This window comes from Pelodiscus sinensis, chromosome 9 (assembly GCF_049634645.1).
Source record: "Pelodiscus sinensis isolate JC-2024 chromosome 9, ASM4963464v1, whole genome shotgun sequence".
In the NCBI taxonomy this organism is placed as follows: Eukaryota; Metazoa; Chordata; order Testudines; family Trionychidae; genus Pelodiscus; species Pelodiscus sinensis.
The window spans coordinates 34,800,668-34,827,433 of NC_134719.1; the positions used below are offsets into that span (position 1 = coordinate 34,800,668).

At 40.1% G+C, this 26,766-nt stretch overlaps 1 protein-coding gene across 3 annotated transcripts in view; it reads left to right on the plus strand.

The window, feature by feature from the left end:
• The window catches only part of MTF2 (metal response element binding transcription factor 2), a 61,846-nt gene extending 39,542 nt beyond the window's left edge, over positions 1-22,304 (plus strand). For 2 of the 3 annotated variants that reach the window (XM_075936549.1, XM_075936551.1), the window contains 11 exons: positions 57-157; positions 586-734; positions 5,438-5,533; positions 6,057-6,125; positions 7,296-7,419; positions 14,868-14,935; positions 15,334-15,504; positions 17,678-17,786; positions 17,927-17,985; positions 18,105-18,209; positions 19,836-22,304. In XM_075936549.1, coding sequence (XP_075792664.1) covers positions 57-157; positions 586-734; positions 5,438-5,533; positions 6,057-6,125; positions 7,296-7,419; positions 14,868-14,935; positions 15,334-15,504; positions 17,678-17,786; positions 17,927-17,985; positions 18,105-18,209; positions 19,836-20,193 — 1,409 coding nt within the window. In that variant the 3' untranslated portion in view covers positions 20,194-22,304. The remainder of the gene's footprint in view (positions 1-56; positions 158-585; positions 735-5,437; positions 5,534-6,056; positions 6,126-7,295; positions 7,420-14,867; positions 14,936-15,333; positions 15,505-17,677; positions 17,787-17,926; positions 17,986-18,104; positions 18,210-19,835) is intronic. The other variant, XM_075936550.1, reaches the window with a different exon arrangement.
• Positions 22,305-26,766: the final 4,462 nt, after the last annotated feature.

The window sequence follows — 26,766 nt, forward strand, 5'->3', positions numbered from 1 at the left end:
GGGTAAAGTTTTTAATGGGTTTCATTATAAGAGTGAAATCTCTATTCTGAATTCAGGTTATCATCAGCTGTGTCACACACCAAATATTGATTCCAGCGTGATTGATTCAGATGATAAATGGCTCTGTCGACAGTGTGTTTTTGCAACAACAACAAAGGTGTGTTATGGAATCAAATTATTATTATTATTAGGCTGATATAACTTGTACATCTACTCTTCCATAGTATTTGTATGGTGATTAACTAAACTTTTATGTGTAAAGTTAAAAGTGACAAATAAAAACTAGTTCTCTTTGAGAGATTTCCCACAGTTCCTGGTTTTGATCCAGATGGGAAATGTTTGTGAGTAAATTGGAAGTTATGAATTTTGATATCTTTTCAAAGGCAGTCAATAAAATATCAGCTACAAATAATATGAGTTCTTCTATAGTTATATCAGCTATTTTAATAACAGCTGATATAGCAAAATTGCAGATAAAAATTAAGTACTATTGTAACTATGTAAGCCTTTGCGTTGAAAGTTTTGAAATTTGCATAACTATACTTACTGGTTTTTAATAAAAACCCTTGATCTGTTTTGTTCCAGAGGGGTGGCGCGCTAAAGAAAGGACCAAATGCCAAAGCGCTACAAGTCATGAAGCAATCATTACCGTACAATGTAGCAGACCTTGAATGGGATGCAGGTCATAAAACCAATGTTCAACAATGTTACTGCTACTGTGGAGGCCCTGGAGAGTAAGTAAATTCTTCTTTGTGCAGCTCTGAAAACTTTGGCCTTCATTCTGAAAGTACTTAAACTTATGGTTAACTTTACTTAAATGTTTTCAGGATATGGGCCTAAATATCTTTCTTCAGGGTTCAATGTGTACTGATGGTGGCGCTGGGAAGGGGAGGGTCAACTAATAGAGATGAGTTTTGAAATAAACGTGTTTCTTTAATGTATCTTGTAATAAACCTATTTACCTATTCTTTTGGGGCAAGGAATAGCTTTTTGTTCGTTTTTCCTCAAGCCCTTATTTCTGTTCATTTGAAGTTAGTGTAGGGTCCTGTTTAAACTGGCTAAACTGGCATTGCTGCAGTTGATTTAACAGATCTAGTGAAGACATACCGAAGTCAATAGAAGAGCATCTCCTGTTGACACAGCTTGATTTTCAGCAATGTCTACAACTGTCTGTGTTTCTGCGACTAAAATAACTTAGATCAACTTATAGCATTAGTATAGACGATCCCTAAGACTTACATGAATAGCAGCAGAATACCTCTGAGGAAAATTTTGCAGAACTGTGACTTTTTTGTGAGTCCCAAATTAAAGCCATCTGGGGTTATAACATACCATAACTTGGAGCTTCCTATGTCTGCCTCATTACCTTGCCCAGCCTCCCACTTGGAGTGGTTGTGGCAAGAGGAGTACTTTGCATCCAAAAGTGGCATTAGAAAGCCTCCTTTTCCCTTGAGCTGAAAGTGGTCCCTTTCAACCACTAGGATGGGAGAGGGTGAAGCTGGATGTCTTCCTGTACCTGCCCCAGCAGTTGTCATATCTCCTTGGATGAGTGGATTGAGGTTGGGACAATTCACACTTCTTAGGCCATGTCTACACTATAAACTTTGATTAATGCAAGCTGCAGCAACATAAAGCCACAGCAGTTAATGTAGTGTTCATGCATGCATGGCTGCTTGCATATCTACTTCATGTGCTCCTTAGGAGTTCTTTTAGTCACACAGAGTGCAGTGTGTGATAGATAAGTATCCAGTGTTCCACCTGTCACCTTTCTAGTGCCATGCCTCGTAAGGAATTTTTTCAAGGCATTGTGGGGCATGCATGAGTTGTGGGGTATGCAGGGGTGACTGGGATTAAGAGGTCTAGTGCCATCCTTATCCCATTATTTTTTTGCTCCTTTTTAAAATTCCACAAACCTGCACAGCACTTGTTGTTGTTTGCCATTTCTGACAAAAGCATGGAGCCTATATATCTCTGTACTGTTGTGAAGAACATTGCAAACAGGGAATGCTTTCTTCTGATGGGCATTGGTGATGTTGAAATGCCAATAATGATCTTGGGAGACTGATCCTCCCTCTTGCTTCCCTGTTTTACAAAGGCATACAGTGGCCACCTTGACATCATCCTGGAAAGTTAGCTACTGGCTGATCAGCACAGAAACTACAATTTTGAATGTGCTTTCATCAGGTTGAAGGGGCACTGGCAGTGTTTACTCACAAGATTAGATTTCAATGAGAAAAATATCCCAATAGCTGCCTGTTGTGACCTTCATACTATCTGTGAGCGGAAAGGGGAAAAGTTGCTATGGAGTGGAGGGCAGAGATGGAGTGGCTGTCTGCTCACTTTGAACACACAGTCCCTTAGAAGAGCTCAACATGGACCTATGAGAGTGAGGGTATCTTGAAAGGAGCAATTTAATGGTCAGTCATAGTCAGGGCTGGACAAACAATGTAATCTACTCACCTGGGGTGAGTAGATTACACCCGGAAGAGCCGGTGTAGAACGATCTGCGCAGGCGCAGAGCGCAGAACCGTGCAGCTGGTGAGCTGGGCTCGTCGCCGCTCAGCGAGTCCTGCTCATAGTAATGTCGTGTTCGTGAAAGTACTTGACCTGGCCCTGAAGTTTCGGGTGTTTTGTTAGAAATTGTGTAGTGCTTAGTGCACATTTATAAAAATTAGTTACTTAACCTGTGGGGATTTCTTACTATAGATATATAATTACTGTTTTTAACTGTGTTCTGTGATGCTGTGCACTTTAAGTAGTTCTATGCACTATGGAGTATGTGATGTTTTATTTCTAAAAATCTTGTAGGCCAAAAACAGTACAAACCATTAATGGGCATTAAAAAACTTATAGGGTATGTCTACACTAGCCCCCTAGTTCGAACTAGGGAGGCTAATGAGGGAGACCGAAATTACTAATGAAGCGCGGGATTTAAATATCCCGTGCTTGATTAGCATATTCCCGGCTGGTTGCCATTTTGGAAACTGACTAGCCCGAAGTAACTGCCTGCGTCTACACGCGACAGAGGAGTGGGATTCCGAGATAATCCCCTTAGTTTGAATTAACTGTTAAACCTCATTCCATGAGGAGTAACAGTTAATTCGAACTGTTAAATATCCCGCGCTTCATTAGCAATTTTTGTCGCCCTCATTAGCCTCCCTAGTTCGAACTAGGGGACTAGTGTAGACATACCCTTAGTGTGTAAACTAATAAATTAAACTAATGGAACAAAAATTTAAAATTGAAATGTTGGCGACTGTAGAGGGCTGTTGAAATGCAGTTTTCTGACTGCAGAAGGAGGAGAGTCTGTGACTGGACCAACCTTTAGGTTCACAAGAATCTGTTGCAGTTGTGTTTGAGAAACCACATCATTGTGCATCTCCCTCTTGTCTTTCTGCTGGGCCTTTCTTCTATGTGTTCTTTGCTTCTCTAGGCTCTGTGGTATTTCAGTCTGATGCAGCACTGGCTTGCATGATCTCACTGAACATGTCATCTCAGTCTGCATCTTCCTCCTCCTTTTCAGCCTCAGGTGTTACATGTGCTTAGAGGGGGCCCCAGTATATGCTGCAACAATAGCAGCCACAGATAGAACAGCTTTAGAAAGCCGAAGATAAGTTTCAGAATTTCCTTGCCTCATTCTGATGAGAGTTTTAAATAAGACATGATTATTGACACTTCATCTTTTGTGTCCTTCTTTCCAGCTGCAGCCATCATGAATATGGCCTACCAGGGGGTAAGGCGTGTGGGGGAATGAGGGAATTATTCAATTTCAAAGAAAATGTTGGCCCCTATTCCAGTGGCACTGAGATATGGTGCTGTTTTCAGCAGACTCTGGTGATTTTAGCTGATCTTCCACTCCTGATGGTAATTAAGGCACCAAAAACAGAACTCTGACTGGTGTCCTGGTGGTGTTGTGCTCCTATAGTGGGACTAGCTGGAATATAGTGGAGTCTCAAAAAGATCATGGTTCACAGCATAGATGTGACTGACACCCAGTATGTCCTCCTTTCTCCTTATTGCTGTTCACAGCAAGGGTCTCTGGCTCTGAGTGGTGGTATGTGGGGTTCTGGTGGAGTCTCCACTAAGTGCAGCTTGTAAAAGTGGCAGGTCCGTGAATTGGCCCCAGATCAGCTGTTTCCCTCCCTGGGTCTTGTGGCATGCCTGCCACAGTTCTGTCACTGTCACACTGCTTTGCTGCTGATCCCTGTCGTAACATTTTTTCTGTTTCCCCGAGCAGTCTTTTTGTAGATGTCTACTTTGCTATGACTAGCCAATAGCTATGTGTATGCAGCTCTTCTCCTTACAAGCCCAGCATTTGATGTATCTCCTGTTTATTTCAGGCAGGAGTGTGTCTAGAGCATGGTTAGGTAGGCAGTTGCACATGAGGGAGACCTCCTAGGTGTGCTTGCCAAGCTGTCCAATCAGGAAAGGGTATTTCAAAAACATATGAGGGTTTTAAAGAAGGGGAGGGAAGCTTCCTGTTTCTAAAGCAGAAGAGTTTTATGATCAGAGCGGTTACTATTGGGCATTGTGGTACAGGTGCTGAAGAATAGTTAGTATCATCATAGGTCACACACTGTCTACTCTTGTGATGTTTCAACTAGGGAAGTAAGCGACTATCCAATAAGCATATGCTTATCAGATAGTCAACCAGTGATCTGACTAGTCACTTCCCCCCCACCTTGCTTTCTCTATCAGAGTGAGGCTGCAAGGGGGGAGGGGAGTGATGGACAGGAGCTGGTGTTGGGGGAAGCTGGCTTAAAAACCAGTCGTGCCCCCCCCCCCCCCCCCCCCCCAACACCACCTCCTCAGGGGAGGCAGCGGCATAGCAGGGACCGGGCACAAGCTGGGAATAAGCCGATTCCCTGTTTGTACTCAGTCGTACAGCCCCCCTGCCCCCCCTTGCTGCGCTTGTGGTTTTTAAATGTATTAAGAGCTGCTAGCCTCTTAATACATTTAAAAGGCAGAGCCGCAGTGGGGTTAGCTCCCGGGGCTGGGAGCTAACCCCATTGGGGCTTTGCAGTTTCCACCCCTTATCAACTAATTGTAGCCCTGATCTAGAATAATAAAAGATGTTGGTCCTAATTAAATGCACAATTCTGGAAAATTTTACTGAGAATTAAGAGAGTGCTATCAGAATTTAATTTTTAAATCTGTGCATATTTAGCAAATAATTCACATTATTAAAAATTAAATTTTATTCTACAGTTTCTTCTTTGCATTTCTTCCACCTGAATTACCAAGAACAGACTAGACAGTTTCTCTTGCTTTCTAGGCAGTTTCTAATTACTTTCACCATGAAACTAAAATTTATTGAAATATCTCTATTGATGGTATACTTACTAAAATCTATACATTTTAGGTCAACATTATTTTGGGGAAATATTTGCAGCAGTTTATTGTAACACTTGTTTTATTTTTATTTCTGCTTGTGAAGCTGGTATTTAAAGATGCTACAGTGCTGCAAATGTAACCAGTGGTTTCATGAGGCTTGTGTGCAGTGTCTCCAAAAGCCAATGCTTTTCGGTGACAGGTAAGAAGCTTGAACTGAACGTTTTGATCTATGGTTGTTTGTTTAAAATGTGGAATGTTTTAATCCTCTTGCATTTAAACATAAAATTTTATTAAAATAGTCATAACCCCAAAAGCATTTTAAAATGCAGGTTGTAAGGAAGACGACAAAATGAAGTTTCTTTAGATGCTTCCAGTTAAATAGCTGGAGAACTAAAGTGTTAAGTTATAGGGATGTAAAACCCCATTTAATTGATTAACCAGGTAAATGTAGTGTTTAACCGGTTAACTGATTAAAGGGGGTGGGTGGGAGGAGCTGCTCCAGCCTGAGTGTGTGTGTGTGCGGGGTGGAGAGGGGGGGGGAGGTGAACCTCTGCTAGTTTTGCTATGCAGGGCAGCTCAGCCCCATAGTTGGCCATGGGCAAGGGACTGCTCTTGGGTACCAGGCAACTGTTGACTGGTTACCATTTATATCCCTATTAGGTTGTCAGCTTTTTAAAAAAGTGAATGGCTTTTCGTATCTTAATTTTATTTTTTTGTTTTAGGTTTTATACATTTGTTTGCTCAGTTTGCAGTTCTGGACCAGAGTACCTCAAACGTTTACCTTTGAGATGGTAAGTACAACTTCAAAAAAAAGGGGGGAGAGGGAGAGATATTTCGCTCACTTTTCTCCCCGATGTCTTGTGTCTCTTTGTATAACTGAGGATCATCCTCGTTGCGTCCACTGATACCTGCTGCTTCTATAAATAAAGGACCGGCAACAGAGGGTCCCTTTCAGAGTCAGTTATTGTGTTTATTTAGTCATGCTGTTAATGCATGATATCAGGATCCACTTCCTTGGACAATTCAGTATTACAAACCACTGCTGGTTGGGTATGAGAAACTTGAGTCTAAACTGTATTTGTTATCCATGTATTAGAGTTTTGCCACTAGGTAAGACAAATTACAATGTGCATGTTAATAAGGATTTTGACACATTTTACAGTAGAATTTCTTACATGAGAATTATAAGTAACTTGTAGTTTGAACTTCATTAATTTTCAGCTCTGCTATACAAATACCAAACTTTGGAGCTAAAAATACCATAAGGCAGTGGAGTGAAACCCTAGGCAGAAAACAGGACACAAGACAGAAAAGGGTGGGGGGGGGGGGCATATGTGCAAATTTTATTAGGGGTGTAATAGTGTAATGGTTAAATGGAAGGACGTGCTTACCCCATTCTCCCTGCTGCTTTCTCTATAACAGAAGCAGCAGCGTGAAGGGGTGCTGGTGGAAGCCAGCACTCATGTGGAACTGGCTTTTAAACAAGCTCCATGCAAGCGCCAGTTCCTACACAGCTGCCCCCTCACTTCCTGTGTTGCTGCCTCTGATATAGTGGTAGCAGCACGGGAGTGTAGGCAGGAGGCAGCTTTTAAGTAGGCTCCCTGTGCGTATCAGTTCCCACAGACCCACATGCCCCCCTGTATCAGAGACAGCAGCAATGGGGGGTGGGAGAGCAGGCGGCTCTGAATGAGTATATGTGGGGAGCCACCTCTTTCCCCCCCTTTCTCCCCCAAACACATGTGTAACTGTGGAAAATTTCAGTGGTTACACATTTATCAAAATAAACACATTTTAACATCCCTAGGTTTTATAAGAATGAAACTTTCTAATCAGCCTTTGTACTGTTAGTCATGTTGTGCTAATATTTTTATGCAAAACTTTCAAAGACTAATGGTTTGTTATAAAAAAAAATTAAACAAATAAAAACTTAATGTTTTTGATTAAATATTTCTGAATTCTAGGGTAGATATAGCACATCTATGCCTTTACAACCTCAGTGTTATTCATAAGAAGAAATACTTTGATTCAGAGCTTGAACTTATGACATACATTAATGAAAACTGGGATAGATTGCACCCTGGTGAGGTAGGTAGCTGAAATATTATTTTCTTGTTTTTGTTTCTCTTAGCAATCAGTACATTCATAAACTACTGGATGAGTGTCTGTGGCTTGCAGGAGATCAGACTAAATTATTACAATGGGCCCTTTTGGCCTTAAAATTTGTGAACCAAAGCAATGAGACATAGTTTTAATAGCCTCCTAGAATTATTCAGCATAACTTTTAAGTGTCATAGAACTTTTTTGAGCTACAAAATATAGTGTGATTCAGGTAATTATTTCATTGTTCAGATGATCACGTTCATTATTTATACCAAAGCATTAAGTCTTTGTTTAGTATCTTCCATTAGAAATATGTGACATAACTGTCATTTGTCTCAAAAGGATAAATAGATTAGTAAAATCTTAAATGTAGCTATCACAATAACACTGTGAAAACCAGAGGAAAAAAGCTTATCAGCATCTTAGTAACAACTAAACTAGAAAATGTTTATGAATTGGGTTTCTTTCTTAGGAAATATCTATTAGGGGAATAGGAAGAGAAACTGAAGTCTGCAAGCATTTTTAGTATACAGCTGAAGCTTTTAATTAAACACCACCTAAACAAATACTATTCTTTGTTGTAAGCTGCAGAATAAAAGTAATTTGTAATATTTTCCTTTTGTATCTCAATTAAAAGAGGTTAGTATTCTAAAAAAACATTTTAAGTACTATATAAATGCAGATACATCTAAGCATGACCTACTTAGGCTCTGTTGATTAGTATTTTGAATCTTTACGAGCTGAAATAGAATGCAGTTTGCAATCTCACCCCCCATATTATTAATATTAATATTTTGCCATATTTGATGTTTTGAAAAATATTGGCTGACATGTATAAGTTGAGGTAGAAATCTTGAACTATTTTTTTGTTCTAAGCATTTTTTCTTTACTAAAAAAATGCAGGGGTTTTTTTTGTGGTAAAATTTAGCCAACATATTTTTCACAGAAAATCATTCAGTACCACTTACTATTGTCATTAGACTGTTTTGATTCTTTACCAAAGATGTGACAAGTCCTCTGTTGTTGCTGTACCATTGTGCTGCTTAGTTTCTAGCTAGTTGATTTGTTGGGTAGTTGCCTCAGAATTAAATAAATTCAGTTCCCTAAACAAACTTACTCTCTAGTATGTTTGATTAGGGAGAACAAGTGATAACACTTGGGGTTGTAGTTGTGCAGGCAATGGCAGACATAACTAATAGCTAAACTAGAATTTGACAAAATGCTTATTAAGTAATTTTTTTTCTTACATGATAATTATTTAAGAAGGTTTTGGTCTCTTTAAACTGCAGATACTGTATTTTATTTACTTGAATGAACACTTGATATCCTGATTATGATTATGCCCTAATTTGATGTACTTTGTGCAACAAGTTAATATATCTTTGTAGTCTTTTTTCCTAAGCCAAAGTAAATAACACACATGATTTGGGTTTTTTAGCTCTGAAACACCTTTTATCTGTCACGATTCTTGAATTCTGGAAAAAACACACTCAAATAACTGTGTCCAAAAAGTTGATACTTTGAGTCTAATTATGGCCTATCTTAAATAGCAGTAATTAAACACAGAATTATTGTGATAGAGGTATCTGAATTTCTTAGAATCTGATATATAACATCAGTTTAATTCTGAAGTTGATTAATAATTTGATGCATATATCGAGTCTAATCCTTTATACATTTGTAGGACTTATCATGATGAAGAGCCATTTAGATAAACAATAAAGAACAGGTCAATGAGTAATTGTTCTAGCCTTCTCTTTTTTAGGGTCTGTTCGGAAGTATAACTTATTTTAGCAGAAGTAAAAATGTATTAATCTAAAATTAAATATAGTAGTAGAATAGTAGAGAATGTGGTGGGTACTCGCTTTCCATGGCATTTCAGTAAGTTGTAAAAAATTGAATATTCCAGCAAGTTCCATGACCTTTTAAATGCTTACGTTACATGACAAGTGGACTTGGTACCTGGTTGTGGTTTCTGGTTTCTTACTGTTAGACCAGAAATGCTGCAAAAGTAAACTTTTGTTTATAACAGAAAAGTCATAAATAAAAAATGTTGCTAAAACACTATGGCATAGAGAGAATTAAAGCAGGATATAAAGCAGGAAAACTCACTCATGCCTGATTAAGTGTTACTTCCACTTGGTTAAGCAGCAGTGTTTGCAAATTTCCAGAGAAACTTGCTTCTCTTTCAAGCAGTGGGCTAAGTTCTGTAATGACCTAGGAGAGCATAAATAGTGTTGTACAATAGAGGAAAGGTGGGGTACGGTGGGATCCTCAACATTGAGGTACAAATGTGGTGATCTCCATGTCTATCTTCCACTAGGAGAGGAAATAAAAATGATAAACTGTATGTTGGTCAGCTTGGTGTTTTGATACTTCTAGTAAACCTTGGGTTTTTGCAAAACAGTGATTTATCAGTGCAATAGGAATTTGCAAAGTATAAATGTTTCCTACATCTTTCTTTGCTGAGGAGCCCATTGTGTTTAGAAACAACTTTTTGACTTTGCTTCAGATCAGTGCATTTTAAATTTAGGCTCTGTCTACACTTTGTTTTTTGCTGAAGAGGAAATGCAAATAAGTGCTCATTAGCAAATCTTGCACTCCCATTTATACATTCTCTTCCGATCCTTTTTGCAGAAAAAAAAATGCAGTGTAGACGGGGTCGTTTTTTGGGAAAAAACCCTTTTGCGCAAGATCCCTTATTCCTCAAAAAATGAGGTTTACAAGATCTTTCACAAAAGGTTTTTTTCTGTAAAATGGTCCCATGTACATTGTGTTTTTCTTCTCAAAAATCCCTTCCGCAAAAAATATCAGAAAAGAATATACAAATGAGTGCGAGATTTGCTAATGAATGCTTCATTTGCATTTCCTCTTCTGCAAAAAACAGTGTAGGAGCCTTAGAAACTAAGTTTCTTTCCTCTTAGTAAAATAGGAGGAAAGTAGTAGACTAGAACCAGGGCTCCTAACATTGACATTTCAGTGTCATTATTTTTAAAAAACAGGACTAACAAGATGGTTTATTAGGTGATGAGCTTTCATGGGCCAGACCCACTTCCTCAGATCAAATAGTGGAAGGAAATTGTCACAACCATATACACCAAAGGATACAATTAAAAAAATGAACACATGAAAAGGACAAATCAAATTTCAAAACAGAAGGGGGATGGAGAGGGGAGGTAAATGTCTGTGAGCTAATGATATTAGAGGTGATAATTGGGGAAGCTATCTTTGTAATGGGTATTATACTTAAAATCTTTATCCAAACTTAAGGGTAAAGTATCGAATTTAAGCATGAATGACAGTTCAGAGGATTCTCTTTCAAGTGTAGTCTTAAAAGGCCTTTGAAGCAGGATGCAGGTAATCAAGTCATTGAGACAATGTCAGTGTCATATAGGCTGTGTCCAGACTCCATGCCTCCGTCGACGGAGGCATGTAGATTAGCCAGATCGGAAGAGGGAAATGAAGCCGCGATTAAAATAATCGCGGCTTCATTTAAATTTAAATGGCTGCCCCGATCTGCCGATCAGCTGTTTGTCGGCAGATCGGGAGAGTCTGGACGCGATGCCCCGACAAAGAAGCCTTTCTTCATCGACACAGGTAAGCCTCGTGAAACCAGGTTTACCTGTGTCGATGAAGAAAGGCTTCTTTGTCGGGGCATCGCGTCCAGACTCTCCCGATCTGCCGACAAACAGCTGATCGGCAGATCGGGGCAGCCATTTAAATTTAAATGAAGCCGCGATTATTTTAATCGCGGCTTCATTTCCCTCTTCCGATCTGGCTAATCTACATGCCTCCGTCGACGGAGGCATGGAGTCTGGACACACCCATAGGGAGGAACTAGTTGAGAACTTGAAAGTGGAAGACAGTATAGGGAACAGTGATCATGAAATAATAGAGTTCATGATCTTAAGGAAAGGTAGAAGGGAGACCAGCACAATTGAGGTAATGGATTTCAGGAAGGCAGATTTTGATAAGCTCAGAGAACTTGTAGGTAAGGTCCCATGGAAAGCAAGACTGAAGGGAAAAACAACTGAGGAGAGTTGGAAGTATTTCAAAGGGACGTTGTTAAGGGCCCAAAAGCAAACAATTCCGCTGTGTAGGAAAGATAGAAAATATGGCAAAAGACCTGCTTGGCTTAACAAGGAGATCTTGCATGATCTCAAAATAAAAAAGGAGTCATATAAAAAATGGAAACTAGGACAACTAACAAAGGATGAATATAGGCAAGCAACACGGGAATGCAGGGGCAAGATTAGAAAGGCAAAGGCACAAAATGAGATCAAACTAGCTACAGGCATAAAGGGAAACAAGAAGACCTTTTATAAATACATTAAAAGCAAGAGGAAGACCAAGGACAGGGTAGGCCCACTGCTTAGTGAGGAGGGAGAAGCAGTAACCGGAAACTTGGAAATGGCAGGGATGCTCAATGACTTCTTTGTTTCAGTCTTCACCGAGAAGTCTGGAGGTGTGCCTAACGTAGTGAATACAAGCAGAGAGAGGGTAAGTTTAGAAGATAGGATACACAAAGAACAAGTTAAAAATCACTTAGGAAAGTTAGATGTCAGCAAGTCACCAGGTCCTGATGAAATGCATCCCAGGATACTCAAGGAGCTGATAGAGGAGGTATCTGAGCCTTTAGCTATGATTTTTGAAAAATCATGGCAGACAGGGGAGATTCCAGAAGACTGGAAAAGGGCAAATATTGTGCCCATCTATAAAAAGGGGAATAAGAACAACCCAGGAAACTACAGACTGGTCAGTTTAACGTCTGTCCCAGGGAAGATAATGGAGCAGGTAATTAAGGAAATCATATGCAAACACTTGGAAGGTAATAAAGTGATAGGGAATAGCCAGCATGGGTTTGAAGAACAAGTCATGCCAAACTAATCTGATAGCTTTCTTTGATAGGATAACGAGCCTTGTGGATAAGGGAGAAGCGGTGGATGTCATATACCTAGACTTTAGTAAGGCATTTGATACGGTCTCGCATGATATTCTTATTGATAAATTAGGCAAATATAACTTAGATAGGGCCACGATAAGGTGGGTGCATAATTGGCTGGATAACCGTAGTCAGAGAGTTGTTGTTAACGGTTCTAAATCCTGCTGGAAAGGGACAACAAGTGGAGTTCCTCAAGGGTCTGTTTTGGGACCCGTACTGTTCAATATCTTCATCAATGATGTAGATATTGGGATAGAGAGTACGCTTATTAAGTTTGCAGATGATACCAAACTGGGTGGGGTTGCAACTTCTTTGGAGGATAGGGACATAATTCAAAATGACCTTAGCAAGTTAGAGAAATGGTCAGAGGTAAACAGGATGAGGTTTAATAAAGAGAAATGCAAAGTGCTCCACTTAGGAAGGAACAATCAGTTCCATACATACAAGATGGGAAGTGACTGTCTAGGAAGGAGCATGGCGGAAAGGGATCTAGGGATCATAGTGGACCACAAGTTGAATATGAGTCAACAGTGTGATGCTGTTGCAAAAAAAGCAAATATGATTCTAGGTTGTATCAACAGGTGTGTTGTAAGCAAAACTCGTGAAGTCATTCTGCCGCTCTACTCTGCACTAGTTAGGCCTCAGCTGGAGTACTGTGTCCAGTTCTGGGCGCCACATTTCAAGAAAGATGTGGAGAAATTGGAAAGGGTACAGAGAAGAGCTACAAGAATGATTAAAGGTTTAGAGAACATGACCTATGAAGCCAGGCTTCATGAACTGGGCTTGTTTAGTTTGGAAAAAAGAAGATTAAGGGGGGACATGATAGCGGTTTTCAAATATCTAAAAGGGTGTCACAAGGAGGAAGGAGAAAATTTGTTCCTCTTGGTTTCTGAGGACAGGACAAGGAGTAATGGGCTTAAAGTGCAGCAGGGGAAGTTTAGATTGGACATTAGGAAAAAATTCCTAATTGTCAGGGTAGTCCAATATTGGAATAAATTGCCAAGGGAGGTGGTGGAATCTCCCTCTCTGGAGATATTTAAGAACAGGTTGGATAGACATCTGTCAGGGATAGTGTAGACAGAGCTTGGTCCTGCCTTGAGGGCGGGGGGCTGGACTCGATGACCTCTTGAGGTCCCTTCCAGTCCTATTATTCTATGATTCTATGTCCTTTCTGGTTGAAATGGCAAGAAACTGTTTTTTCTTTGTGATCCTGTCTAATATCTGTTTTGTGGGCATTGATCCTTTGGCGAAGTGTCTGAGACGTTTGTCCAATGTACATAGCAGACAGACACTTGGTCCACATATTCCCTCTGCTGATACCATTATTAGACATAACCAAGTGAGTTATAAGATCAAGAACACATATTCCTGTGCATCCAGAAATATAATTTATGCTATCATGTGCCTAAAGTGTCCGTCTGCTATGTACATTGGACAAACGTCTCAGACACTTCGCATTGATTGCTAGCTCTCCAATGAGAGGTTGTGTGCCACATTTTTCATAAAGCATATTAGAATTAGGGATATTTATATTTTAAAATATATTACCATCAGTGTATAGGAGCTCAGTGTCACAGAATGTACTTGGAAGTTCTTTGACAGCTTCATTGAAATAAAAAAAATATTTGTATTGAGCTAAATATGAAAATGAGTAGTAGTTAGGACTGTGGAGTCTGTTACGTATTTAAATAGTGAATTAAATTTATATTATGCTTTCTCCATATCTTGAGTTCTTAGGGTGAAGTGGATTTTTATGTTGGTAACTCATGAACGCGTTCAGTAACTTTAAGGGGGAAATGTTGCAAGTTTTGGTAGTTGGGAAGAAACCATTTGAGACGTATCATAAAAGGAAATGTAGGATTGTGGAGTAAATACTTTGGGCCTAATGCTGATTTACATTAAACTTTCTTTATGCTGCTCTGATATTGAAAGGGAGTTTTAAAGTGGGGAAGTGGGGGTAAATATTTTACTTCCACTTTTAAGGCTTTATAATACACTCCTTGAGTTTATAATACACTCCTTGAGTGGTGTTGACCAATCTTAGATTAAATGATAATTGGCTCCTTGAGCAAAATATGTCTGCTAAAATTATCAGTGAAATAGTTAAAAATATTGGTATGCAAACTGCAATATAGTATGTTACGGGTTAACCCATTCATGTCAGTGGAATATTTAACATCACAGAGTTCTTGTTTCAGGATATCTGCAGGATCATGAAAACAATACTTGATCCTTTTAAAATGTAAAGCTTAAATTCTCTGACAGCTTGGATTTTGCAGCAAATTGTGTACCCTAGACTCCTGGAATACATGGGGTACTAACTATAATAGCACGTGTTTGAAGTAAGGCAAGTTTCACCGTAAATTATGCCTTGAAGACATACTATGATCCTGAACTAGTAGTCTTTAAGCAAAAAGAACTCTGTTCTAGGTCATTGGAGCTTTATCACTGAAAATTCCAGTAGGTTAAATCACTTCTTAATATTTTACAGCTGGCAGATACACCAAAATCTGAAAGATATGAGCATGTACTGGAAGCATTAAATGATTACAAGACCATGTAAGTTGATTAGTTTTATTACACATTTTAAATGCTCTTTTCACATCTTATTGTAATGTGGGTTTTTTCCCACAGTAATCTTAGAATCTTTACCCAGAATTATAACTGCTGGTGGCCCTAGGTAGCATTTTTACTAGAAAGACCAAACTCTTTCAGTGTTCAATATTATATGGGAATTGAGGTAGCTTTCTCTGGAAAACAGATCACCAGCAAAACTCTGTTTAACTTCCATCATTTCCCTTGTAGAATGACATTATATATTGGGGTGGAGTGCATAGAATAAAATATGATAAACAAAATAAAATTAGAGGATTCTAGTTTATTTAACTTCCAGCATCTGTGTACTTCCAAGATATTTTTTGCTTTCTTGGTGTCCAAATTTTAATTCTTCCACTTAGGTTTATGTCTGGAAAAGAGATAAAGAAAAAGAAGCATTTGTTTGGCTTGAGAATTCGTGTTCCTCCTGTGCCACCAAATGCTGCTTTAAAGGCGGAGAAAGAACCAGAGGGAACATCTCATGAGTTCAAAATAAAAGGCAGAAAATCATCCAAACCCATACCTGATGCAAGGTAAAATAAATCAGCAGCACAATGACTTCAGTATTTGTTACAGAACTGAAATCATACTAAAATTTGTTACAATATTGAGGCAATATTTGTATTTTTATCATGCTAAAAGTTTATTCACTCATGCTAGTACAACATTAGGATTAATGTGTAACTAATTAGTGAGGCAGAGATAGCACATAACTATTTTGTAGTTCCTGCTACTTTCTTCTTTGTAATAGCAGTAGAAGGTATTTTTCCTAAAAATTAAATTTGAAAATTTTTCTCCGGCTACCTTTGCATTTGATTGAAATTTGAGTATAAACAGTATTGATTTCAATCTTCCATAAATATTTTAAATGGTCTGTTATGAAAGAGTGTCTCCCCGGAGGTTTTTATAGTACAAATTATACACTATTAAACACTTATGTAAGTGAATAACTTATTTCTGCATTTTGAGTGCAGATGCTTTACAAATATACAATGATCTGATACATTTATGTATTGTTCTTTTGAGGTTGTTGTGAAGTCAGAATGTTGAGCTAATCCACCTTAAGACCTCTTTGAAAACCGTTTAATTTAGCAGCACCAAGAAAATACTCAGACTTTGTTTTTCTTAAGCAAATAAAAAAAATAATGGTTTGCCTTAGTCAGGCCTGTTGTGCAATTTTCTGAACTAAGACTTTAAACAGAAGATGGGATTTCAAGTTGTGAATCGAACTCCTGGATTCTGTATCTGGTTTTGAAACGCAATTGATTTTAACACTATCAGAATTCTATATACATTGACTACACGCAGTCCCCAGGTTATGTGGATCCGACTTATGTCGGATCCCTACTTAAGAACGGGGTGAGGGAACCCCGCACTAGCTGCGCGCCGCCCCCCCCCCCCCCCAGCAGACCGCCGAGATGCGCCACGGTGGTCCCACTGTCCGCGGCGAGAAAAGCTGCTCCGCGTCTCCCTGGTCTCCTGGGGGGCCCCCCCAGAAGACTAGGGAGACGCGGAGCAAAGCCGCGGAGGACACGGGTGGCAGGACCGTGGCGCGTCTTGGCGGTCCTGCCGCCCGCGTCCTCCGCGGTGAGAAAAGCTGCCCCGCGTCTCCCTGGTCTGCTGGGGGGGGTGGAGGGATGCAGCTAGTGCGACTCTCCCCCCCCCCCCCCCTCCGCCCCCCGCAGACCAGGCTTTTCTCGCCGCGGAGGATGCGGGCGGCGGGACCGCTGAGACCCGCCGCCCGCGTCCTCTGCAGCGAGAAAAGCCTGGTCTGCTTGAGGGGGGCGCAGCTAGTGCGTCCCCCCCCCCCCCCCCCCCAAAAGACCAGGCTTTTCTCGCAGGCGGCGGTCCCATCGAGACGCACCGCAGTCCTGTTGCCCGCGTCCTCCGTGGCTTTGCTCCGCGTCTCCCTGGTCTACTGGGGGGAGTGGGTGCAGCTAGTGCGCCCCCCCCCCCCCCCCCCAGCAGACCAGGCTTTTCTCGCCGACGCCTGGGGTAGAGCAGCTGGGGGGCTACCGGGTTGGTCACACAGCACCGAGGTGCGGCGCTACTGGACCAACCCAGCAGCACGCCAGCTGCTCTGCCCCAGGCGTGTCCGATTCAGCCACTGCTGGTCAGTTTCAACAGCGGCTGAATCTGGACGCCTGGGACAGAGCAGCTAGGGAGCTGCGGGGACCAACCTGGCAGCACCCCAGCTGCTCTACCCCAGGTGTCCCCAAGTCAGCTGCTGCTGAAACTGATCAGCGGCTGACTACAGGAACCCTGGGGTAAAGCAGCTCTGGCTCGGGCTTCCTTTAGTCAGCCGCTGATCAGTTTCAGCAGCGGCTGAATCAGGGACATCTGGGGTACCTGACTTACAAACAAATTCAACTTAAGAACAAACCTACAGTCCCTATCTTGTATGTAACCCGGGGACTGCCTGTATTCTAAATGAATGTTTATACTTCATCCTAATATGTGCTTTTCCTACACGATTAAGACTTGTGGCACATGTCCTTGGAAAGGCTTAGGGTTTTGTCTGTTTTCTTGATATTGCCATATTATGCTGCAGGCTAAGATCTATGACTTTTTGTTGATTTGGTAAATTTCAATTTACAAGGATAACTGCTTTGACTTAGAGTAAAAGTTTAAACTTTTATTTTACAGCAATTGAATCTTTTCATTGGACAAGTTGCTCCAGTATTTTTTCTCTCATCTTTCTTCTAGGGAAATAAGTAATGGCATTGAAAGACCAGGGAAGAAAAAATCAGTAGGTCGTCCACCTGGCCCCTACACAAGAAAAATGATTCAAAAAATTTCAGAGCCATCTTCTTTGGTAAGTATTCAAATAATTCTCTTTTTTTACTTTAAAATGTCATTTCTTATAATAACATGACCACTAAGTTTTAATTTGTGGTTTTCAAAAATTTGATTATTTCTACTGAAATTGTCTGAATTTTTTCACTTATCACTCAGGATAAGGAACCAGTTCCAGTGCTAGAGAACCCAGCCTTGGATTTACCCTGCTCTGTTGGGTAAATGAAAAAAAAATCAGCCTTTGTAGTAGCATCTCATTTTTGCGTGTCATATGTCAGATTAATTGGTTAATACTGGATAACTTTCATTACATGACAGTCTTGTTCTTATGTCTCAGGAGATCTGATGGAACTGCTCATTCATCCAATACCTCAGATGTAGAATCTACAGGTGCTGCCAGTACAAAAGAAACTACCTCATCTAGCATTTCCAGACATTACAGGTCAGTACTGAATTATCCCTGAAAATGAAACATGCAGAAACCTCTCAGTCTTTGATTTACCCCCTGCTCTTCCAGGCTAATTTTCTGAAGGAAGAAAAAGATGCAACAATATTTTTATCATTAATAAAGAAAGCAGCACTAATATTGCATCCTACAGACCTTGCCCTTGCTGAAACATTGAACATTCTCTCTTTTAAACAAAAGCTGTTTTTAAGGAGAAATTAGACGGTTTCTCTTTGATTAGTAACTACTATTTAATTTTGAGATACAGTCTGCACTTGAACTGTTTACAACAAAATGAACAAATGTATGGCCACTTCTTCTTATAAATTTTGATATAAAACTGAATTTGGTAGGACTAACTTGCACCCTAAATTCATTTTAGTTTACACAGGCTTTTGCATAATTTCTATTAATGTTAAAGAAGATGAATCAAGTACAATATATTTTCCACAGGGATTGAATTATCTTGACACACACATTTGATAAGTTAATCATTTACTTAAGAACAGCCCAGTCATCTGGAAGTTCTGCAAATACCTGTTGAACCGTTTTCTACCTCAGATTTAACATTCCAAAAGGATCTCTGTCAAACTGAGAAACTGAGTTAATAAGTGTTTTGATTCATGTCTTGCAAGCTTTGTCCTAATTTTATAATTTTAAATACATTTGATATAAGTTTTGTTTTTTGAGTCAAATGCTGACAAATGTCTTCGTGACCAGGTTTTTTACACATCTGCAGTTTATTTTTATTATTCAAAATACACAAAGTGAAACATTTTATACAAACAAGTCACTAATTTACTAAGCTCATATTATGTCTTGGCATCAACCATTCTAGTGTGCGAAAGATGTCTGTGTAAAAGATATCTTTTTCAAGGACTTAAATCCTTCATGCCTATGTTACCCTTAAACCACGGTACATCTCCTTTAGTCATTAGTGCATCTAGTCTGAGTTTTGTGCATATTTTTTTTGCCTGTGTAATATGTCCACAAGGAGTCAGAAATTTACGACTATTGAGTTTAATATAGAAGAAGCCATGCAAAGTTTAAAAAATTATTTTAAAAAGAAGTTCACTTGATCCAGAAAATGTGAAAACTTCATGCTTAAATTTTCTTTATTTGTAGCCTTTTATATTCAGTAAAGTGACTGAGCCTGATGTTTGCTGTAATTGAGGGCTTGTCTAAATGAAAGAGTAATTTGAGGTGTGAATTTAAACAAATATACTGAAACTGGTACAAATATCTACTGTGCACTTATTCATTTTTAGAGGGGCAGTTAGGAAAAGGTTTAAGATAAGTCAAAAGAACAGTTATTCTTAAACCAAAATAAGGTGCCCATACATGGACCTGCACTTTTTAAATTGAAGCTGGTTTTTAAACGAATTCAATTAAACTTGTGCAGTTCTCTCATGTAAACAAGTCCTTACACTGTAAGCTCTCAGAAGCATACAGTGCCATTTATACCTATTACACTATACTGGTGATAGACAAAATTTTAAAAAATCATAACTGAATTGTATAGATATAACTAAAAATATGAAGCAGAATAAAACTATATGCAGGAGGAAAATGATTTAAATAAACAATATTTCTGGGACTTAATGTTGGTTTGTTTTCGTTAAGTAGCTTATCAGACTCCAGAAAAAGGACTCGGACAGGAAGAACTTGGCCTGCTGCAATACCACATTTGAGGAGAAGAGGTCGCTTTCCACGAAAAGCACTCCAGCCTCAGAATTCAGAAATTGTAAAAGATGATGACAACAAAGAAGATTATCAATATGATGAACTCAATACAGAGATTCTTAATAATTTAGCAGATCAGGAAATACAGCTGAATCATCTAAAAAACTCAATTACTAGTTATTTTGGTGCAGCAGGTAGAATAGCTTGTGGTGAAAAATATCGTGTTTTGGCTCGTCGGGTGACCCTTGATGGAAAGGTGCAGTATCTTGTGGAGTGGGAAGGAGCAACTGCATCCTGACTGTAGGACTGAACATTATGTTCACTGCACTGCTATCTGTAGATACAGTTTTTTAACTTAGGGCTCTCAAGGAGACAGGTCTTTACTGTGTTTCTAAAAAAAGAACCAATTTAGCCTTAATATGTACTTGTTAACATTACAAATATTGTGATACAGATTTTTCTTAAAATCAGATCTGATACTTAAATTTTTTAATGTGACCATTGTTAGATTGTTTTAGATTGGGATATTTTGAGTTACAATTGCTTACAGTGTGCATGGTGTTTAAAAAAAATAAGTTTTTTTCCCCCCTAAACATTCCATGGATACAATTTTTTTGTGATTGGGGAAAATATCTAGTTAGCACAAATCTTTGGAGAAATCTTGGTCTGTTTCTTATCCAGATGTTTTCAGAACTGTATTTCTATTACAATACACTCTAGATTTCATAAAGTGCAGTGTATATAATGACTACTGTAAAATACTGATTTTCTTTCAAGCAAAGTGTAAAAAATATATTGAGCCTGTAAATTGCTTTTTGACTAGACTTCATTGTCTTTTTAATATATTCTTTCTGTGTGTATGTGTGTGTGCGCGTGTGTATAAATACACACTATATATACACATGTATGTGTATATATGTGTGATTGTGACCTATGCAATACAGATTATGGGATTGGGCAGCTTCTGAGTGTATGTCCCATAATTCTTTTATCAGGAATAGTTGCAGTATTTACACAGCAGCATTTCTTCTCAGGCGATATTGCGTGCTGTTGCTTTCTATGTACTAAGGAAAAGTGTCAAACCAGTGCAGTGTCTTCTGGCAATGGGTGCAGTCTTTGATGTTCATATGTTCTTGCTAATACAGTCAGTCATTTTCCTTGTAAATCAGCTATTCAAAACAAAGCAGGATTTAAATTTTTTTGAATAAGGACTCTATTAGAAGCAACACTTTAAAGTTTTTGTGGCACATTGATTGTAAATTTTGTCTCCCAATTATAAAAATAAGTCAACAGAAGCTACACACATAAGATTCCTATAATGTCTGTAGTAATTGTTAGTCTGTTTGATAAATGTAGAATGAACAAAGTATTTTATTGCACAGGGTCAACAAACAGTATGTTGCCATTTGAAGTAACAGTACTGCTTTTATAACAACTTTACCTCTTTTGTTTTTATAAAATGTACCAAGTTTTAAATTGATAACTTTATTTTACGTGTAAAGAGACAGTTTATCACCAGTGTTAGATGTATTTTTCTTTGTCTGCTATTTTGAGGGTTTTTTAGCCAAAGAGTAAACAGAAGAATATTGTTATTTTGGTGGTTATTCACTTTACTGTCTTTCTTACATACTTGGAGTTTGCCACCTAAATAATATTATGTAATATTTGTTAATTACATACTGGTTTAAATGTACTCTCTGGTTTAGTACTTATTTATTCCATTACATATTTGACTTTTTTAAATTTACTGCCTGTCTTGAACATCTTCAAAAGATGGATTTTTCTGTCACCTTATTGCCAAAGGAAGCAGAGAAAATTTTGTTGCCCTGTGCTTGGTCCATTGTTGGCCAGGTAATAAATGAGCTTTACAAAAGTGCTAATTAACATCTGCCACTTCTGTTTACCTTCACTAAAATGTGATTTTTCTCACATACACCCTCAGCTATTAATTTAAAGTTGCCTTGTCTGTAGCTGTAATATTTTGATAAAAGCAAGTTTGTTGATTTTTGAATTTTTATATCTTGGGGTAATGCAAAATGTAAAGCCTTTGTAACCTTACTTTCACATCTGTTTCTGTCTTCTTTCACTTTATCCAAATCCTTTAATTCTAACTGAACACCAGCAGTATTCTCAGTGATGCTTCTTTTTGAAGATTAATACTGGAATATACATGGGGGAAGGGAAAGGGAAAAGAAAACAATAATTGTCAAACTTAAAATGTCCATAGACTTAATTATTGTGAATGTCTTTGTTTCATTTTATTATGATGATTGACATGACTCTGATGTTCAGTTTGTATTTTTGGAATTGCATTTCTTAGAATTAAAAAAGACCGACATTAAATGTGTGTATTTTTTGAGAGAATGAGTTTTGCTTCTGCATTCATGTGAAATACATTCTAGTACTTTACACTTTTTCCGTGTCGTCTGTCAAACTATAACCATGCCTCTAACTTTTTTTGAGCTTGTTGTCTTCCACGTACACGCAGAATTGAGTAATGTAGAATGAACAAAGTAATTGTATTGCACAGGGTCTCAACAAGCAGTATGTTGCCGTTATTTGAACCCTGAAAGAATTCAGTATGCCCAGGGAATGTTTTGATCCTTCCAGTTTGCATCGTGGTACTCTTTGCATCTTCCTTATATGAATCTATTTATGATCATGGATTGTTAGAAGGAAAAGACAAAGATCACTGTGTGGCAACAATTTGATTGTAGTGTGACTTATCAGTCATTGTTTTGGTTTACACAGGGCTAAGCATAACCTTTCATATTGACTGATTTCACAACTCTCAACCCAGGTTATCTGATTAATATTTTGTCCTTATTTATCCATTTGTATTACCGTAGTGGTCAGAGAATAGAGCTCTATTGTACTAGACTTTGTACAAACATAACAAAGACCTTGCTTTGAGAAGTATATTGGCCAGTGTGGGGAAAAAAAAGCAGTCACAGCAAAACAGCTACCTAACTGTTGTCAAATTTTATGTAGGCATCTCAACAGAAAGGAGTTTTAAGGAAAGTTCTGAAAGAATACAAGGAATTTACTTTGAAAATATTTATGGGAAGCTCCTCTCATTTACAGTGGTGGTCAAAGGGGCTTGTTAGAAAATTTTAAAAATGGATAATCAAGGCTGTTATCATTTGTGAAATTAAGCCAGGGATTGACATCCAGTTACCACATTAGAGATGATAGGGCAGAAATAAGTCATATAGAACACAGGTAATTTGTATTTGTCGTCTAGGACAAGCAAGTGGGGGAATGCAAAGAGAAAGTTGACATGGTTGAAGTAATAGTCTAGGAAAGACTTTTGCAGTAGAATTTTGAATGGAGGTAAATGGTGCAAAATGGGATTTGTCAGGCTCGGAAAGGATGAGGCTATAGCCATTGAGGCACAAGTGAGGGTTTTGACAAGAGATGTAGCTGTGCACGTATAGAGGAAAGGCTGGATCTTACAGATGTTACATAGAATGAAGTGGCAGGCTTTAGACAGATTAGGTATCGGGAGATGGCAGATTTTAAGCCAACACCAAATGTAGCAATGTAGTTATACTAACCAGAGCCCTGTTGCAGACAGCACTATATTGACAGGAGGGCTTCTACCATCAGTTATTGCTGTTGCCTCTTGAAGAGGTGGATTACCTATGCTGACAGACAAGCTCTCCTGTCAGAATAAATAGCATCTTTAAGTGTTATAGAGGTATAGCTGTGCTGCAAGTGTAGACAAACTCTGAGGCTATGTCTACGATACAAGGTTTTAGCGCTAAAACCGGTGGAGCATCCACACCTCAAGCGTGTTTTTGTGCCCAAAAAAACCCCAAAACAAAACAGTAAATCAACAGGACAGAGGGCGTTTGCCAGTATTTATTCCTTGTGGGGAGAGGAATAATTCCTTTTTGTGTTACAGCTCTTGTGCAAAAAGGCATGTGTGGGTGCTCTGCAGGGGTTTCTTGTGCAAAGAGCGCCTATCAGAAAAAGCACAGGTGCTCTGATGCCATTCTGTGAATGGCCATCAGAGCTTTCTTGTGCAAGAACGTCCATGCAGCGTGGACGCTCTCTTGCACAGCAGCATGTTGCTTTTGAGGTGTGGATGCGCTCTTGCGCAAGAAGTTTTTGCGGAAGATCTCTTCCACAAAAAGCTTCTTAAGCAAAAACCCTGCTATGTAGACTTTTTTTGCAAATGAGAAAACCCTGATGTAAAGGGAGAACAAGAGGGCCAGGGATGGAACTCTCTGGGACACTTTAAGAAAGTTGAAGGTTGAATGAGAAATACTCACTGGAAAAAAACAGAGAGCAATTAGAGAGGAAGAGCCAAGCTTGAGCAGAATCTTGAAAACAGAGAGAGGACAAGATTTTGAAATGAAAGTGGCTGAAAGTTTGTGAGTGGAATTTGTGATACAATTTATTAATTCTGGTTGAAATTGCTGTATAATGGAATCTCAGGATCAAAGTCAATCCTATGCTGTCAAGGCTATTGCATATTCCCAATGCCAGAGACAGTGGAGAGTCCTTTAACTTCAGTGATTGTACTCAGAACAATGGGTATGCTAACAAGAGTTGCCTGAGGTGGGAAGCCAAGATGATTGTTCTCCTGTTTGAATATCTCCATATCACAGCCGTATAGACAAAGTCAATGGTTAATGCTGGTCTTAAAAACCTCAGAACTTCCAAGCTGTGTCTACAATTACAATCCTTCAGCAGCATTGCAGCATGTGCCACTGTAGTGCTTCAGTGTAGCTGCTACCAGGGGTTCTGCTGTCACTATTAATCCACCTCCCCGAGAAGCAGAAGCTAAATCATCACGAATTCTTCTGTCAACCTAACTCTACCCTGTTAACCCTGTCTACTCTGGGGATGAGGTTGGTTTTAACAATACAGGCAGTCCCCGGGTTACGTACAAGATAGGGACTGTAGGTTTGTTCTTAAGTCGAATTTGTATGTAAGTCGGAACTGGCGTCCAGATTCAGCCGCTGCTGAAACTGACCAGCGGCTGACTACAGGAAGCCCGAGGCAGAGTTGCTCTGCCCCGGGCTTCCTGGAATCAGCCGCTGATCAGTTTCAACAGCGGCTGAATCTGGATGCCAGTTCCAACTTACATACAGATTCAACTTAAGAACCCCAGGCGTCCCCAAGTCAGCCGCTGCTGAAACTGATCAGCGGCTGATTCCAGGAAGCCCGGGGCAGAGCAACTCTGCCTCGGGCTTCCTGTAGTCAGCGCTTGTCAGTTTCAGCAGCAGCTGACTTGGGGACACCTGGGCAGAGCAGCTGGGGTGCTGCTGGGTTGCTCCAGTAGCGCTGCTCCTCGGTGCTACTGAAGCAACCCAGCAGCACCCCAGCTGCTCTGCCCCAGGCGTCCTGATTCAGCTGCTACTGAAACTGACCAGCAGCGGCTGAATCAGGACGCCTGGGGAAGAGCAGCTGGGGTGCTGCGGGTTGGTCCAGGAGCACCGAGAGCGGTGCTGCGGGACCAACAGGCAGCGCCCCAGCTGCTCTACCACAGGCGTCCCGTGAAAAGCCTGGTCTGCTGGGGGGGGGCGCACTAGCTGCCCCCCTCGCCCCCCAGCAGACCAGGGAGACGCGGGCAGCGGGACCGAGACGCGCTGCGGTCTCACTGCCCCGGTCCTCTGTGTCTCCCTGGTCTGCTGCCCCCCTCCCCCCCCCCCAGCAGACCAGGGAGATGTGGAGCAAAGCCACGGAGGACCGGTCGGGGGGGACTGGGGTCCCCCCAGCAGACCAGGGAGACGCAGAGCAGCTTCTCTCGCCCCGGAGGACACAGGCGGCGGTACCGCGGACGCTTCTGGGTGGTCCTGCCGCCCGCGTCCTCCAGGGCAAGAAAAGCCCTGTTCGTAAGTGCAGATCCGTCATAAGTCGGATCCGCATAACCCGGGGACTGCTTGTATCATTGGGGATGGATGTGTGGATTTTTCATGCCCCCGAGAGACATGGCTACACTAACTCCTCTTTAGCACTGGTTTCAGTTTGCCTCTCCCCATGCTCCTCACCTGTGTATTCCTGTCAAGCTTTTTCCTGCTGCTCCATCTGTCTGAACTCTAACATTGTGGGCACTGAAAGCCCAGGAGAGAGAATTTATTTCTGTGCTCTTGGTGCTCAGTATCACTATCAGAAACAAAGTGCGGGGAAGTTCAGCTCTGTCCTTGAGCCCTGGGATGGAACATGTTTAGTCCAGACATGCCAACTCCACAGGTTTTCTCTGCAGACTGTGTTTTCAGATCCATGTTTAGATCTATGGAGAAAAGACCAAGCTAGTCTCTGAGAAATAGTGCTTCCTGTCCTTTTCTCATTTTGGAGACAGAGGCAGTGGCATTAAGTTAATGGATTTTCAGAGCCTGTGCAGGATTTGCACATTGCCAGACTTTGTTGATTTGGCTTAGGAGCCCCTCTGCTACCCATGTTTCCAGACTAGGTCCATGCCAGCTGGGCATAATTTTTTTTTATAATTACTTACAGGCAATCTAAGTAAAAATAAAAAAGCCACAGAAGAAAGGAAACCACAAACAAGGGGAAGGGTTGTATAATCCCAGTTTGCTGTTCCTTGCAGCTAAGAAAGACCTGGGGAGCAAGTAGAGCGGTTCCTTTTTCATACTCTCAGAACCCTCTAATGACCCCAGTGGACCCTCAAGTCTAGAAGGAGACAGATTGCTTGATGGAGATATAAAGCATTTTTTCTGAATACCATCTCAAACTGTATATAGCGCTTCTTGTTTTACTAAGCTCAAGCCATTAAGTCTATAACATGTCCCCAGAAATTTGGCAATAAAAGTCTTCAACAAATGGAGAATTGCCTACTTTTGCATGTATGCAAGTTCATGGCAAAGAGAAGCTAGAGAGGCTTTACCACATCAGATAGTAA